The sequence below is a fragment of the Patiria miniata genome, unplaced genomic scaffold (genome assembly GCF_015706575.1).
Source record: "Patiria miniata isolate m_02_andy unplaced genomic scaffold, ASM1570657v1 HiC_scaffold_5, whole genome shotgun sequence".
Lineage (NCBI taxonomy): Eukaryota > Metazoa > Echinodermata > Asteroidea > Valvatida > Asterinidae > Patiria > Patiria miniata.
In genome coordinates, this window is record NW_024037072.1 from 20,414,747 (window position 1) to 20,431,536 (window position 16,790).

Here is a 16,790-nt window from a genome sequence, read left to right on the forward strand (position 1 = left end):
CTGGTTCCCTGACCCCACTTAAGATGAGACAGAGCAATTTGTACACTTTGGGGAATTGTAAGGTCAGAGAATCAGTCTGGCAGGATTGTACCTCTTCACAGGTGTGTAATCAAATGCAAAGAAAATGCGGAATAGCTAAATATGAAAAATTTGAAGCACTTTTTGAAAATAAGCCAGTTTTCTCCAACGCTGGTCGGCCGACCAGCGTTGGAAAAATACAGTTTTTCTTGAAAATGTCAGCACTCCAGGAGCCACAATTTTAAAGGATGCTTTAGACTGTCATTCCCTAACAATCCAGTAAGGTATTTCGTGCTAATTTGATCATTTTGTTTTTTGATGTTTGCAAATATTGTATCTTCCCTTTAACATGACATTTCAGTCAGGCCATGCTGAAACTGTCATCAGGAAAAATGTGGAGTTAAAACCGCAGGATCTTCTCCGAACCATGCACCTTTCCTTGAATACATGGCATATGCTAGCCCCATTAATGTAGCTCACAAATACTGAACTTCCTCCATATAGCGAGCTACACAGCGGTATACACACTTCAAAATGACTCAACTCGACTCAAGTCCCAAAAATCAGTGACTCGTTACAACTCTGACTCTCCCCCACGCAATTTCTACCCCAAGATACTGTTAAAAAAATACAAAAAGGTGCCATTATATTGAGAGAAGTCTGCTCTAGGATGAAAAGGTCATATTTCTGAGTAATAAACAACACCCTTGACTCTAGCCGATCCCGTTAGCTCGGTGGTTGAGTGGTAAGACATCTGCACTAGAAAGCAGGAGGTCGTGGGTTTGAGTCCCACCCGAGTGATTTTTTTTCCAACTTTCACTCGGGAGGTAACACACTTGAGTATACAGTGTTTAAATGTCGGTGAAGGGCAAAACCTAATTTGATTTATATCACCCCGACGCAAAATTCAATCTTATAATTGACTCTAACTTTATCAAAACTAAACAAGGGGCCCTACACAACACGATCGCCCGTATGTGAACACGGCTTTACAACAATAGAGGTGCACAGAAGTGAATGACAAACCTTAAACTCGGTGCTCTCCATGATCTTGACGTCCAGTCTCGTCATCTCACCCAGCTGTGGTTTACCCATGTCGGCGATCCGGCGATCCTCTTCAGACATGAGCTTGTAGCTGTCGTCGTGCTCGCTGGTATAGGATTCATTGTCGCTTCCTGCAAACCGAGACGAATGGCAAAGTATTGGGTTGAAACTTCAAGGTACTGTAGATGGACTCTGATGCATTAATGTGTGATACACGTATACATTGGTCAAATTTCATGGCTCTAATACCATATGTGAAGAATAAAATGTCTGCATTACAAGTAAGCAGAAAATTGCAAAGATTAGCACAAGTTTGCATTTGTGAGCCTTTTTAAAGTCATTGTAAAATTGTAAAGCACAAACATGAATGAAAACAACTACAAATTTGTGATTAAAAAAGCATTTCACATTTTCACCATTGGGGATTTATTCACATAAAGTCTACAGTCCGTCCTCACAATTTTATTACTTTCACATCCAAAAAAAGTCTTGGAATGTAAATAATGCATTTTCCTTCATTTCTTTAAATTAAAAGTATTGAATTGGTTATCTTTGCTTGAGTAGCATATTGAAATAGTTAATGAGTGCAAGAAGCTTTTTTTTTTGGTGCAGAAGCTGTAAAAAAATTCCTGAGATGTCAGAAAAATTATTGCCATGAGAAAGTTGGAAAATATCTAATAGCATTGCAGCAGTGGCAGCTTTTTGGGTGCTATCACTTGATGGCGGCCAGAACATGCTTGTTACCACATATAATTACTCTGGTAACAAGCATATAGTGGCAGCCATTTTGAAAAAAATAAATAAAAGTGATTAACACCCACAAAACTGCCACCGCTCACACTGCAAAATTTTCCAACTCTAGATGTGCACCTTACCAAAAATCGCTATGAGCATTGTTCCTTTTGATCATTTCATACCGGTGGCCCAATTTATGGACCGAAGCTGATACCCTACTAGGCAAAATGTTCAATGTTATTTTTACAGATGCCGTGTTTGATCGAATTGGCACACCATGCTGAGAAAATGTAGTCTCGACTTAAAATTGGCATTTTGGTCTCAGTTGAGCTTAGGGTTCAAGTTGTTGGCTACAGTTTTGTGACTAGCCCGACTTATTTATCAAAGCTGCTCTACTCGTGCTATTCCATATATTTGTTTTTCTGACTTTTCAATTGTATGTTTTATTTACATGGTATAAAAAAACTTACTTTTTTTCCCTATTTTGGACATTTTCCACCCTCTGAAAATATATACTTTTATTTCAGGTTGCATTTGGGCACATAATGCACAAAAGTAAGCATGAATTATTCAAACGTGGCAAGAATTATTCAAAATTTGTATGAATTATTCAAACTTTGTAAAAGAATTATTCCATAACTTATTAACAAGGGAAGATTAGTTTGGTTTCTCTTTTGGTCTCATTGTCTCGATGTCTCCTTTAAAAATCAGTAACTTATGCATCATAGAAAAACAGCAAATAAAAACTAATTCAATTTTCCCAGGGTAAAACTCAAAAATAGCACAGGTGTGCAACTTTAAAAAGACAAAGAAAAAAATATGTGAAAGGAAGAGGAACATTTGCACAGAGTTGCAGTATCCCCTTGGTCAATTTAATTTTTTGAAGAGTCCTTTTAATATTGAAGTTTATTCGCAAGCAGAATATTTGAGCTCCTTCATGAAAACATGACACTGACATGTTTGTACCCGGATTGTCAGATGTGCGTGGGGAATGGTACGGATAAAGACACAAGTGATTAAAAATTAACCAGAAACCATGGTCAAATTAACTCACTGCCCCCTCATATGGTGTGGGAGCACTACCCACGAGCGTGCGCAAACAAGGACAAACACCGATGTTTACCAACAGCTCTACAATGAAGCTGCTCTCCTAGTTTCAAAACAGATTTTGTCTTTAATTCGCTATTTTTTAGCAATTTAACATTATTCACTTTTGAATGAGACATCAAACATTGCTTGGACACTGTCAGTTCATTGGTCCAGGACGGCCACGTGTCTGGACAATAAAAATGTATGTCACACACTGAGGGTGATATCGCACAGCGTTCATTGCGCATGTTGCGCGCATGCGTGGAACCTACCGGCGCGCTTGCTTTGCGCAATGAGAACGGCAACGTCAAACGCTCAATCTCAGGACATCAAAACCTTCAGTTGTCAAAGGTTACAGGTCGCAGCGATTTAATTCATTATTCAGACAGTAAGTTATAACCATTTATCTTGTTGACTTATTGGCACAGTATATTAACCAAACAATTGTTGACTGCTGTGATGTGGGATATGCCATTTTAAACCCCCTCAGGGCACACGCATGCACACCCGGGTGCTAAAAAGTCATATCCCACATCACGGCAGTCAATAATTATTAAATAGAGCCTGCCTACGCTTTTCTATGAAATGTTTACCGCAATAATTTTGAATTATTTTTTGGCATGACAATCTGGTTGTCTCATTCAAAAGCGAATAATGTTTAAAGGGAATATACGTCATTTGCTTTTGATTTAAGTTTTAGAAATGGATGGATTTGGGGGGTTGGTAATATATAGCATATATTGTTACACTGACTTTTTTGACGTTTTGGGTTTGTAGATGCTATAAAACCAAGAAAAACAATCATTTTCCTCTGTAGTCTAGTTCCCTGACTCCATTTAAGATGAAACAGAGCAATTTAGAGACGTTGGGAAAATATAAGGCCAGGAAAACAGTCTAGCTAGCTTGTACCCGTTCATAGGTTTGTAATCGATTGCAAAAAAATGCGGACTAACTAAATATGGTCAATTGGGGCCAGTATTTGAGAAATTTTTTTTTTCCAACGCTGGTCGGCTGACCAGCATTGGATATTAATACGAAAATACCACTTTTCTTGAAAATGACAGTATACCAGGTGCCATGAGTTTACAGGATGCTTTAGACTGTCATTCACTAACAGTCCAGCAAGGTATTTCAAAATAATTTGGTATTTTTAGTTTTTGATGTTTGCAAATGTTGTATTTTCCCTTTAAGTGCTAGAAAATAAATTTTGGTGTATATTTTATGCATTATGGGCACAAAAGCAAACCAAAAATAAAAGCATGTTTTTTTGGAGGGTTTAAAATCTCCAAATAGAACGTACAAATTGAAAATTTGCTAAGAGAAAAAAAAACATTAAACACGTTGGGTAGAGCAACTCTAAGCATTGAAGGTAACTTATTTATTGACATGAGAAAGTAACTGCTTGGAATTCAAACCAAATTTGAAATGTAATGCTAATTCATAACATAAAACACGAAAACAACAACACAAAAGTTTGATTTGAAACTTAGAATTCCCATTTTTCATATTTTTTTTTCGATGAAATCTACCTTAAAGGGGCTATGCAATGATTTTTTTTTTAGGAACACAATTTGTGCAACTTTATACTCCTCTCAAAATCTATGAAAACTATATGACATCCCTTTTTGGTTAAGTTTATTGAAATGTGCACTTCTTTAAAAAATTTATAATTGTCCAGGTTCAGTTTTTCAGGAAAACTGAGGGTGCTGACATGTTGCTGTGATGTCTTTTCAGGAAGACATTGTTCAGTTTAGTGTTTTTCTGTTCACATTGTGAACCCAAAATATGCTTTATTGAAGACATTTGTGAGAAAGGCTTGCTCATTGGCTAGCTGCAATGTAGACACAACAACGAATCATCAGAGGAAACAAGTTTTCGATGGCAAAATTCAACAAAGCAACTTTTTGTTGTTGAAATAGCTGTTTCTGCCCGGAATAACGTCACAGTTTTGCTCATGAATATGGAAATTCCCATTAACATAAACCAAAAAAATGCACCAAAATACCCTCTAAAATGGCAAAACAGAAAGATGCATATTCAAGGATTGCATTAAAAAAAAATACATTGCATGGGCCCTTTAAAACGAAGTAAATTCAAGATGGCACATTCCATAAATGAATTACAGCATCATATCATCTGTAACTGACATTTTGTTTATTGATGAACATCGCGTTCTTTGTATCGTGGGTTAATGTTTAATTCTTTGAAAGCCCCGGCTGCAAATCAAGATTAATGCCTTCAATCAGTTTATCGATGACGCACATCCGCAACTGTTAACTTAAAATAAAATAAAAAGAATAAAAGCGAAATTCGCATTCTAAATCCCCTTTTTGAAAGAAACATGACAGAATGTGTGCTTCATTCATTATGAACTCTTCTGCCACCTCCAATAGTTGCAAAATTTAGAATTAGAAAGAATGACGCAAAGTAACCTATTTAAAGCCGTGATTTACGTCATAGTGCTAAAAGTTTAATGCTACGTTTCTTCAGTGAAAATTGCAAAAAGTGGGGGCAATAATATTTTGCCCATGTTGGCCCACATGAACAAGCTAAAATATTTTCACTGTAAAATAAAAACTGTTTCAATCGATAATGCTAAAGGTTGAGTTGTTCAAACGAACCAGGAGTACATGTACATGTACTCTGTGAAGCAAACATGTAGGCCCAAGAACGACGATAAAATGTGATTTTAAAAAAGTGTTATGGTATTATTGGCTGTATTTTTTTAAAATTCTGCTACAACTAATGATGATAAGAAAAAAATGTTTGTTTTGAAGTGAAATGATAACATAAAGTGGAACTAAAACTGTTCAGTGCTGATACATGTACATGCATAAATGGCAGTCCCATTCTCCATGCAATATTGTACAGTGACTGTACATTAAAAAGTATTCTCAATATGAAACTTTTTCTCATAGAAATGAGAAAAAAAACATAACCTTGCTATCATTAACCAGTTCACGTCGGATGACGAGTATAATAATAATACTAATAGTGGATATTTGTAAAGCGCACGTATCCACCAGGACTGGTGCTCAAGGCGCTACATCATTTTTACCCCTACTCATTGGGCCAATTAAACATTCCAAATACCATCTCAGCTCCCTGGGGAGTATACAGCTCGATGCAGCCTGTTAGGCGCAAGGAAGCTAATTCAATCACAATAACCATCTCTGCCCTCACAGGTACCCATTTACTCCTGGGTGGAGAGAAGCAATGAGTGACAAAGTGCCTTGCCCAAGGGCACACGCACCATGACCCCGCCAGGACTCGAACCCACAACCTGCAGCTTTACCCACAGACAAAATAATACCGGCACGAACTGGTTAAGAAAGTTTTTAAGTTGTTAGGTGGGCATAAAATCAACTTTGTGGTTTTACCCCTGTAGACAACTCAAGATTTAGTTACGTTACTGTACCAAGGCAAGGTGATTAGGTACTTCTAAAAATCATCAGTCGCACCACGCAAGTGACGTATCACGGATAGTTGCCGCACCATGAAGTGATGTATTGTGTGCACAAAGTCACTTCGTCATGCAGCAAACGATTGTGTGCAAGGTACGTCACTTCATCGTGCGGCAAAACTATAATATTCGTCACTTTGTGGTGCACGTGTGGTCTAGCGGTGGGGCACACGATTCATGATCGTGAGATTGTGGGTTCGAGCCCCGCCGTGGCCATATGCGTGTTGTGCCCTTGAGTAAGGGGCTTTACCTCAATCACTCCTCTCAACCCAGGTGTTAAATGGGTACCGGCATTATTCAATGATGGGAACAGACTCGCTGTGGAGGAGGTGTGGCGATCCCCCCACAGCAGCATTTCATGGATTCAAGTCTGGCCCAATCACTTCAAAAGAGAGATGGGCACTCCGTTCCTGTGAACATAGGTTCGTCCCCCTTTACCTTTACCTTTTTACCTACTTTGTGGTGCACCCAACAAAATGTACAAAGGTATGGTACTGTATGGTACTGTACGTACCATACCATACCATACGTACGTGATATTCCACAGGGAGTGTGCCATGACTTTTTATAAACTTAACACGTGATCGTTCTGGGCCAATGAAAATACAGTATTCAAGACTGAGGTATAACAAACGGGTTTATGTTTTCTGACTAGCACCCACAGGTGACGAAATAAAGCCATTTTTGTACAAAGACATTGACAAAATGGGAAACCGCCAATGTAGGGCTGGACAGCTCAGTTGGTAGAGCAACGGAACAGCAATCCGGAGGTCGCAGGTTCAAACCCGGCTCTGGTTAACTCCTTTGTTCAACTTTAAAATTACTTTATTTGTTTAAAAAAATAAACCCTGTCCCCCAAAATGGTTTACCTATATGTATTCTGATAACTGCCCATTACGGGATAGCTACAAGGTAAATCAATCAAACATGTATCATACCTGGTATTTAAAATACACACTGTGTACACTTCTAATATCCATATTTGGAGACCAGAAATTGAAATTGGATGGGCATATATACAGCCTCGTTAATTACAGATACGCATGACTACAGCACGATAAAGACAAAAGAAGGAATGTCAGAAATGCACTTGTGGTTTAATAACAGATCTGCAATGCAAATTGCACTCTCTTGTTTCCTGGAATTGTTCTCTTTAAGTGATGGGATACCAGCATCTTTCAATTCATTCAATCAAACAATAAACAGCAATTTAGGCACAAGCAGGCAAGCGATGCTGAAAGTGTTGTACTAGAGAGTCCATCATGAAGTCCTTTCATACGTCCTTTCATACATGTAAGTCCTTTCACAAGTCCTTTCATAAAGCCAGTCACAAGTAACTGGATGAACAATGACAAAGGAATGCTTTTGTCAAGGTTCATTTGAAAAGCTAGTGACTTAAGATGGACTTGAGATGGACTTAAGATGGACTTGTGACTGGACTTGTGACTGGACTTGAGATGGACTTGTGATGGACTTGTGATGGACTTGTGATGGACTTGAGATGTACTTGTGATGGACTTGTGATGGACTTGTGATGGACTTGTGATGGACTTGTGATGGACTTGTGATGGACTTGTGATGGACTTGTGATGGACTTGTGACTGGACTTGTGATGGACTTGTGATGGACTTGTGATGGACTTGTGATGGACTTGTGATGGACTTGTGATGGACTTGTGAAGGACTTGTGATGGACTTGAGATGGACTTGAGATGGACTTGTGATGGACTTGAGATGGACTTAAGATGGACTTGGGATGGACTTGGGATGGACTTGTGATGGACTTGCAGGGACTCGAATACAACACCGGATGTTGATAATGTGGAGTACAAATGAATTGCCAAGCCCACGAAAGCCTGGTTTTTTCAACACCGATGTAGAAATAGCCCCTTATAATGTTTGAAAGCCCAAGCAAAAGAATTAAATATAAAGACCGGCCTGCTTGACAATTGGTTATTTATTTTTTATATGTAGTTGGTGTAGACACATTTAGAGAGAATAAAAGAACATTGAAAATGCAGCTGCAGTATGCTGGCTTTGAAAAAAAAAAAACATAACCCTGCAAGATTGCAGCATTTCAATTTCCCAATAAAAAAAAAAAAAAAAAATTATGCTGGCTTTGAAAAAAAACAAAGCATAACCCTGCAAGATTGCAGCATTTCAATTTCCCAATAAAATACAAAATAAAAAAACAAATGATCAACGATCAACTGTAAACATAAAAACTGAAGGCATCTGTGTAAGTAGATGGCTCATAGCAAATGGTGGCTGGATTAATGTGCAGTTGAGGCCGGTCTGACCTTAGAGAATGAAGGATGAAGAGGTTATGAAAGGATTAAGAGATTATAAAAGGATCCAGAGATGGATGGATTAATAATCCCTTGAACCAGATGTTAGTAGTGATGACGATGATGATGATGATGTGAATCGTGACCTGTGCTTTATAAGAAAGGGTAGATCTACTCACTGAGGGATGGGGCTTAAAATTTAGATTCCCATTTTTATATTTTTTAATCAGTCTCCAAATCACTGAAAGCATGACCATGTACAAATTTGTAGCACTCAGACTGTCATTTAACAATACATGTACAGGGTGAGTAAAAAAAAACGAAACCCAAATGTTGGGACCATTGTTTTAGGGAAGTTCTGCATGTAGCATTTTCAAAATCTGGGACATGAAAGCCCAATTCATAAGCTTTCATTTAGTACAAGAATCATTCATATCACTCATGTACTTTTCAAGTTGCGGAATTTTAAACACAACCACCGTTTTAAGGTTCTGTCCACTGATCGCAAAAAGTTCAGTGTTCTTTCAGCAAAACGAAAACAAATCACATAGGGATGTGTGTGAATTGTTTTCGTTTTGCTGAAAGAACACACACTTTTTTGGTGATCCATGGACAGAACCTTAAAACGGTGGTTGTGTTTAAAATTCTGCAACTTGAAAAGTACATGAGTGATTCGAATGATTCTTGTACTAAAAGAAAGCTTATGAATTGGGCTTTCATATACTAGATTTTGGAAGTGCTACACGCAGAACTTCAATAAAACAATAGTCCCGACATTTGGGTTTCGTTTTTTTTTTACTCACCCTGTACACTGAAAAATGACATTAGTGCATGTTCTCCAGTTTACTTGTAACCGGTGATAATGTGGAGACTTATCGATTCCATTTAATGTATCAGAATTTTAGAAAAATTAAATAATAATTGGCTGGCCCTACACTACAATGAATATTTTATCTTCCAACCACATACTGAAGAAAAGTGAAGAGGGCATTTCTAGGTGAGATCCCAGTGCATGTACAAATCCCAGACCCTGGGAATCGTTTGACGTCCCCCCCCCCCCCCCCCCCCCCCCCCACCGACACCTACCCTAAATCAATATGGCTCTCAGTGGCACGAGGGTGTCAACATGAGGACCTGCAACATGTCCTGAATGCTGATTTCTGACAGCATAATTTATAAGGAGTCTGAAGTAAACTGTGCGCCCCACTGTGAGAATATAGGGTGCACTTGTCTGGGCCCAATTTCACGATTTCTAGTGCTACCTTTAGCAAACAAAATCCCTGCTAATGGTAACAGGCAATTCTGCGCCAACAGTTGGCAAATTTTACAGGTTTGCGAGGAATTGTAGCTTCTGCGTTTGCGTACATCCCGTAAATAAGGGTTCTCAGGCTTGCAGGTTAGCCCAGATCTGAAATTCTTTGCTAGTGTGGTAAGCACAGAGTCATTGGTGATTGTAAGCGCCAAATTTTGTGGTTACTAGAGTCCTGACACTGCAGGGCCCTATTTCATATAGCTCTGCTAACCACAGAATTCAGCGCTTACGATCACCATTTTGTGCTAACCGCACCATCAGTAAAAAAAAAACTTTGCTAACCCTCTAAGCACAGAATCCTTAGTTACGCATTTTCTGCTACAGTAATGCAGGGATTTTGCACTGACAGTATAAGCAGGGCCCAATTTAATGGCTCTGTTTACCGTTGCCGAAAAATCCCTGCTTACTGTAGCAGAAATTCCTTGCTTACGGTAAGCATATTTCATGCGTTAGTGAAGAATGTTTGTTTCTGAGCATGCGTATATCCCGTAACTAAGAGTTAAATGCTTACAGGTTAGCACAGAATCTTTCTGCTAGCGCAGTTAGCACAAAATTTGTGGTCGTAAGCGCGGAATTCTATGGTTAGCAGAGCCAAGAAATTGGGCCCTGAACCATGAAACCGGGCCCAGGTCTCAAGCACACACAGTCTGAATGTCAATACTGCATCCACACAGTCTCATGTACATGTACCTATTTCATTATTAGCCACGCGAGATGGTAATTACTCCCGATTCATCCCACCGTGAACAATGGCCGGTTTAATTATACCGTAACTGGGCCACGAAATCGAACAATTGATTGTAATTTTAATACAAGGTATGTCTTTCAGTGATCCAGGTATCCTTTTTTTGTAAAACAAAACCAAAACTATTCCATCCTTGCCATTTTTGCAGGCTCAACAACTCTTCAAAGACAAACATCTACCCTTTTTTTTTTTTAGTCACAGGTCATGATTATGTGCCACACTTCATTGCTTCCCTGCAAGCAGTGCAACAGAAAAGAAAATCTTTTTTTTAAAGAATCAACAACAGACCCCCGTCCTTGCATCCTGAAGGTGTCCAATGGTTGCCTCGCCTGGTCGAAAAATCCCGCACCGGTTTCCCTGTGGACAAAGTTATACAGTGTTCATGTCATTTTATTTTCATAGGATCATTTGCTCACGTAACTTATCCTATGATGACAAAGTACACCTGTGTGTAGATGATAGAGAGAGATACAAGGTGTTTTTTTTCTCATCACTGTGCAATTTTAGAAGCATCCAGGATCATGGGCATCGCAAGAATTTTATCGGGGGGGGGGGGGGAGGCAAAGCACATTTTCCCCCGAAATCCTTGTACTTTCTCTAGCATATTCTCTATTTATTATTTTATAGAGGGTGGACAGGGGGACATTAATTTGCCCATCTCACCCCCATTGACACCCCTGCAGACGCCCAGTTTTGTTAAATGTTTATGAATTTACGAGTACATGTACAAATATGACTTGACACCTCATTTTCTTTCTCTTGTCTGGTGTTCCTTTAAACGAGAACACTTATTTTGTTGGTTGCCAGTAGACCATAAGTTTATGCACCTACGTGCCACTTGTACCAGGGGCGTGGCTAAGGTCAAGGGTTAACATTTGGGATTATATAACCGACATACAGATCCTTGTCATTTGATTGGTGGAACTCACATCACGTGACATTTGTTATTACTCCCATTCACGCTGGGTCTCAAAAAGTCCCATTCGCCCATGGGGAATGGGAAATATTATTGAACAGTAAGGATCATTCTTGTTCCAAGACGCGGTATTTGTGTGCAAAGGCATGCTGGTGTGCGCGTTCAGCGTTACGCGTAGCACGTATTGTTCCACAGAGCCAGCGCTACAGAGTTGGGCTCAAACATGTTCGTGAAGGGGTGGTTTGGAAGAGAGAAATACATTTCCCATCAATTTTGTATTGAAATAAAAGTTCAAATATATTAAATGACAAGGATCTATATATTAGTTATATAAAACAAATATTGAGTGGCTTTAAATTGTGAAATGGAAGGAAAATTATCACTCGGTAAAATCTGGACTTTTCCAGTTCACTCAGCTTCGCCTCGTGAACTGGAAAAGTCAAGATTTTACCTTGCGATGATATTCCTCCCATTTCACTCAGAGCCACTCAATATTTGTATACTATGGCTGACAACAACCTCGTTTCCATGGGTACGGTCTTGCTGGTTCCCATCATGCCTTGCTCAAACAATGCTCATTTCAAACGATCCTTTGTCACAGATACATGTACCTTGAGAAATCTTCTGGAAGGATTGAGATGAATTCACTAGTCACTCTCAAGCGGTGTCCTTTCACATAATGGCACTTTTGTAAGATTTCTCAAGCATGAGAAAATGTCTCAAGCCTTGCGAGTTTCTTTGGTGTCGTGTTTAAATTAAAGGGCTTTTACACTGATCCTTATTGCATACACACCAAATATAGGAGGCCTTACAATAAAAAAGGTACACATTTGTACATTATGCATTACAGTCCGCATGACATACAAATTAAAAATGCATAATGTAAAGGTATGTATGTACACAAGTAGAAAAAATAGTGAAAGGCAGACTTATATACATGTAACTGCCTTGTTATCTTTTTATTTGAATGCATTCACTTTTGATATTAATTTATTTGAGTGTCAAGACTTTGAAATCTTCAATTCACCACTCGGAGCAAACTGACCTATGGTAGGCAGACACACAAAATATTTATCCACACTTGCTGAGGAGATCTGGGGCCAATTTCATGGCGCTGCTAAGCACAAAAATTTGCTTAGCATGAACATTCCTCCTGGATAAGAACAGGGTTACCAACCAAATTTGTATGTGTTTTATATTGCTTGTGACTGGTACTAAGCTGTTGTTCACTTTTGTGTGAAAATCATAGGGACTTTTGGCTAGTAACTGTTTTTACTGAGCAGGACATTTTTGTGCTAAGCAAATTTTTGTGCTGAGCACCTCCATGAAATTGGCCCCTGCTTAGTTTCAAAAGTGTTCAACTTTTGCGAATACACATCATGATTATTTGATGTGCATTTGCATTGAAATTGCATTGGACTGACGTACAATGTGTATTAGATACATAGTGACCGCCATGCCTAACCACCATCTCACACTCATGTGATATGCATGCAGACTCTGCAAACCGCACAAGAAGACCAGATGACATTAATCAAAACTCTTCTAACGAGATGTCGCCTCGTCAAAATCCACTCTCCAATGACAGCAGATGGAGGAGATTATAGATTGCGCCGTGCGAGAGTTAGCCTCCTGACGGAACTGCACTGAATGCAGATTGGCTGGACAGATGTCACAGCTCAAAGATATCTGATAATAGGTGGTGAAAGACGTCAATAAAATGAGGAGGACCCACGGTACGAACTGCTGCATGATGTACTTTCATGCATACATGGACATTCTTGCATAAATAATTCCAGGAAGCATGCATGTTCGGGAGAAAAAAATAACACCATACATGTACATGTACTGCTTCGTTATGATAATTTACATGTAAACATAGACTTGTGTGTCCCAAATGTTTTAGAATCTATTCTGATCCTGTCTACTAAGACTTACAAGTCCATTCAGAGTCAACATCCTAATTTAACAACCAAAAAAATTCAGAAAAACAGCCATTTCATTATGATTGAACAAGCACCCATTTTTAGAGTCGTGTCAAACCACATAGTATAAGGAGCAATCTTTTTATTCCCCTTATACAGCCGGTCCATCACAAGCGAGGTTGCTATCAAGAAGATGAATCGAATCCAGTCTTGGCAATATTGGCAGCGCTACCCAGGAATATTCTGAGCATACCTCACACGTGCTGTACTCAGCGTTTTAGCCAGGATTTGAGAAAGTGGGAGTGCAACCCGAAAAAGTGAGAGTGCAACTTGTAGTGTCCAGAATTTGTGTGCGAAGCCTGTACTCGAGGTAATGCATGTGCGCGAGGTATGTACACTCGGAATTTCCTGGGTAGCGCTGCCAATATTGCCAAGACTGCATGTGATTCATCATGATAGAGACCTCCACCGTCGCGGCAACTTAACCGCATATCACGGGACTGGCTGCAAAACAGGGAAATAAAAATTCATCGCAAGTCTTGAACTAAAGACTAGGAATAATTCAGGTACATGTACATATGCTCTAATAGAGTTTGGTTGTAGGTCGGCAAACTTCATTTTATTGACTGGACTCTGGAGTCATTCTGAACAACTGCAACAGCCGATATTTCATGTGTTGTTGTTACAAATTGTTTCAAACATCAAAATGAACTTGTTTGGCGTAGGGGTGCATTTACGGGTAGCACGGGAACCGGGTAAACAAGGGTACCAGGTACCCGTTAAAAAAATCCACCCCCAAATTCAAATCTCAGAGGTTTGCTGTTCAGATTGTTCATAAAGATCCGCACTATAATACTACCACATGCTGTGCGTAGATACAGCAAGATAACTTTACAAATTACAAAGTAACTTCTCAGACAAGAAAAAAAAAAGAAACTTTTGAATGCCATTTGCAGGTTATTTTCAAATATGAAAACCATGCTACATGGAAAACCAAAACAGATTTCACAATGATGTACATTTCGATGCACAACTGATGTTGCAAAAGTTGCAGTTTATACCGTAAGGCCACAAAAAAAAGTCTCCGGTTTCTGGTATGCGCGCGCGTCGCCGTAGCCATGCACGTCGGCAAAATGAAAAAAACAAATTTAAATGAAAGATGCTGTCTCAAAACCGCCAAACTCACTGGTTTGACTGGAATCCTGCTGCTGCACAATTTTAACAGGGTTGGGTTATGGTCGAGAATAAGCTTTATGTGGCCTCTCTGGACTCCCATATATTTGCACTAAGTTTAGTCGGGCACCATTTGCAGTCATCAGCCGACATTTGAAGCAAAAAAATCAGGTAAAAAAAAAAAAAAAGCCGCGTCGCCGCACCACTTTTTGGGCAAGCTCCATACCAGAAACCGGAGGCTTTTCTTTTGGGCCTAAAGCTATAAAGCCCTTCAGACAACTTCCTGGATTTGAATTTTGGGGTAAAGTTCCTTTTTCCCTACCGTAAATGCTCACCACTATCAACTCAAACCTCATGGGAATCAGCTACAACAGGGAAGTCAATATTCTAAATCAAATCTTGGAATCAATTCCATCTGATCCTGAGTCGGAGTCCCCCTAGCCTATCACTAAAATAAAAAACATAACCATTTTATTTACACTCGCACCACAATGATGCACAGTGCGATAGCGCGCAAGAAACGTGATAGAATCTTTGTGGATCCTATTATTACTTTTATAGAGTATGTAATTGGATGATGCCTTTCTGTTGCCATGGTGACTTACCGTTTCCTCTCTTGATGAGTTTGGGCTGGCCCAGCTCCACGTAGAAGTTCTCTTCCTTTTCGTATTCTTCATCATCGATGATGGTGACCTCAATAAACTTCCTGCAAGTCAAAAAAAAAAAAAAGGAGACAAAAAAATTAGGAAAACGCATAAATTAAGCACAAATAAAAACATATAAGTTGTTTATCACGTTTGGAATAATTTTCCTTAATAGTTGGACAGAAATTGCCTTGGTTTTACAACACACTTTGACACTACAGCCCCCCCCAAAAAAATATTGCCTCAATGTCTCTAGTGGTTGCCATTTTGAGACAAAGTATTTGCAAATGTGTAAAGAGTTAAAGCATCCACACAAAAATTATGGTAAATTATGAAAGGGCAAAAAAAGGGGGAATATCTGAGCAACAAAATGCCCAAATGAGATTTTAAATGGAAGATAACCAGCCAAGTTGCCTATCTTGAGAATGGTTTGTGTTAGATCAGTTTGATTTGACTTTTCTGGACCAAAATCTCCCCCCCCCAAAAAAAAATTAAGGTTATACAGGGCCGTAGCCAGCCTGGTGGAAGGGGACAGTCATGTTTACTACATGTACAAAGTGGACCTTTTTGACTAATAAACAGTTGATTACGCATAGAAATACACATTGAAGTAAAACTCATAGCGAGGAGAAAGTGGACCTGCAACCAATTTGGTCGTCCGAGACCCCCCCCCCCCTCCCCAACCCCCTGCCTACGGGGCCTGATTCTAGCAAGAGTGCATAAAAAGACCCAAATTCTCTGACGCACGTCTCTCTGTTTTTTTGTCTGATAACATACAGTCATGTACATTTCAAAGTAGACTATCTAGAGGACAAATAAATAAACGTCACTATCAGCAAAAAACAGACGTGGCCAAGTGATAATTACGTGTATTGGGGATTGGGCACACGTACAGCGCACATTTTCAAGTGCCGCCCAGGGCTCAAAAAAAAAAAAGAAGAAAAAAAAAATGGCGCTGCACTCGCGTCCTTCTATAAACAGCCACTAAAACAAATACAGACTTTTTCTTAGACTGCATCGCAGGAGACTGCATCGCAGCAGGTAACGTGGTGTGATTTATGTCGTTTACATGCAAGGTGCCATACAGATGGGTGGGTGATGAGGGGAGATTGAACTTGATATGAGCAGTCAGCTCTGTTGTTTGTCTCGCTGCAAAGGAGGATCGTCGTTGACAGGTTTATTGTGCAAGTATTCTTGCCGGCATTTAGTACCGCTAATGGGAAAAGGATCCAAATTTAGAAAAGGTGCAATCCATTGACGGGATGCATTTCTAAAGGCAATGGGAAATGCAAACCACAATGCAAACCACTTCTTGTGGTGTGCCCACTTACTGTGCTTTGCAAAGAGACAATATAATGTCAATACTCTTGAGTTTAAAATAGACAATTCAGGGGCGGATCCAGGAAATTTTGCAGGGGGTGGGGTCACGCCCGTCAGCT

General features: G+C 39.4%; 1 protein-coding gene across 1 annotated transcript in view; it reads right to left on the reverse strand.

Annotated features, from left to right (window-relative positions):
- LOC119741282 (sodium/calcium exchanger 1-like) overlaps nucleotides 1-16,384 on the reverse strand; it is a 30,497-nt gene extending 14,113 nt beyond the window's left edge. The window contains exons 1-4 of the mRNA XM_038217036.1: nucleotides 16,353-16,384; nucleotides 15,313-15,413; nucleotides 10,982-11,050; nucleotides 1,045-1,193 (exon numbers count right to left, since the gene is read on the reverse strand). Coding sequence (XP_038072964.1) covers nucleotides 1,045-1,193; nucleotides 10,982-11,050; nucleotides 15,313-15,413; nucleotides 16,353-16,384 — 351 coding nt within the window. The remainder of the gene's footprint in view (nucleotides 1-1,044; nucleotides 1,194-10,981; nucleotides 11,051-15,312; nucleotides 15,414-16,352) is intronic.
- Nucleotides 16,385-16,790: the final 406 nt, after the last annotated feature.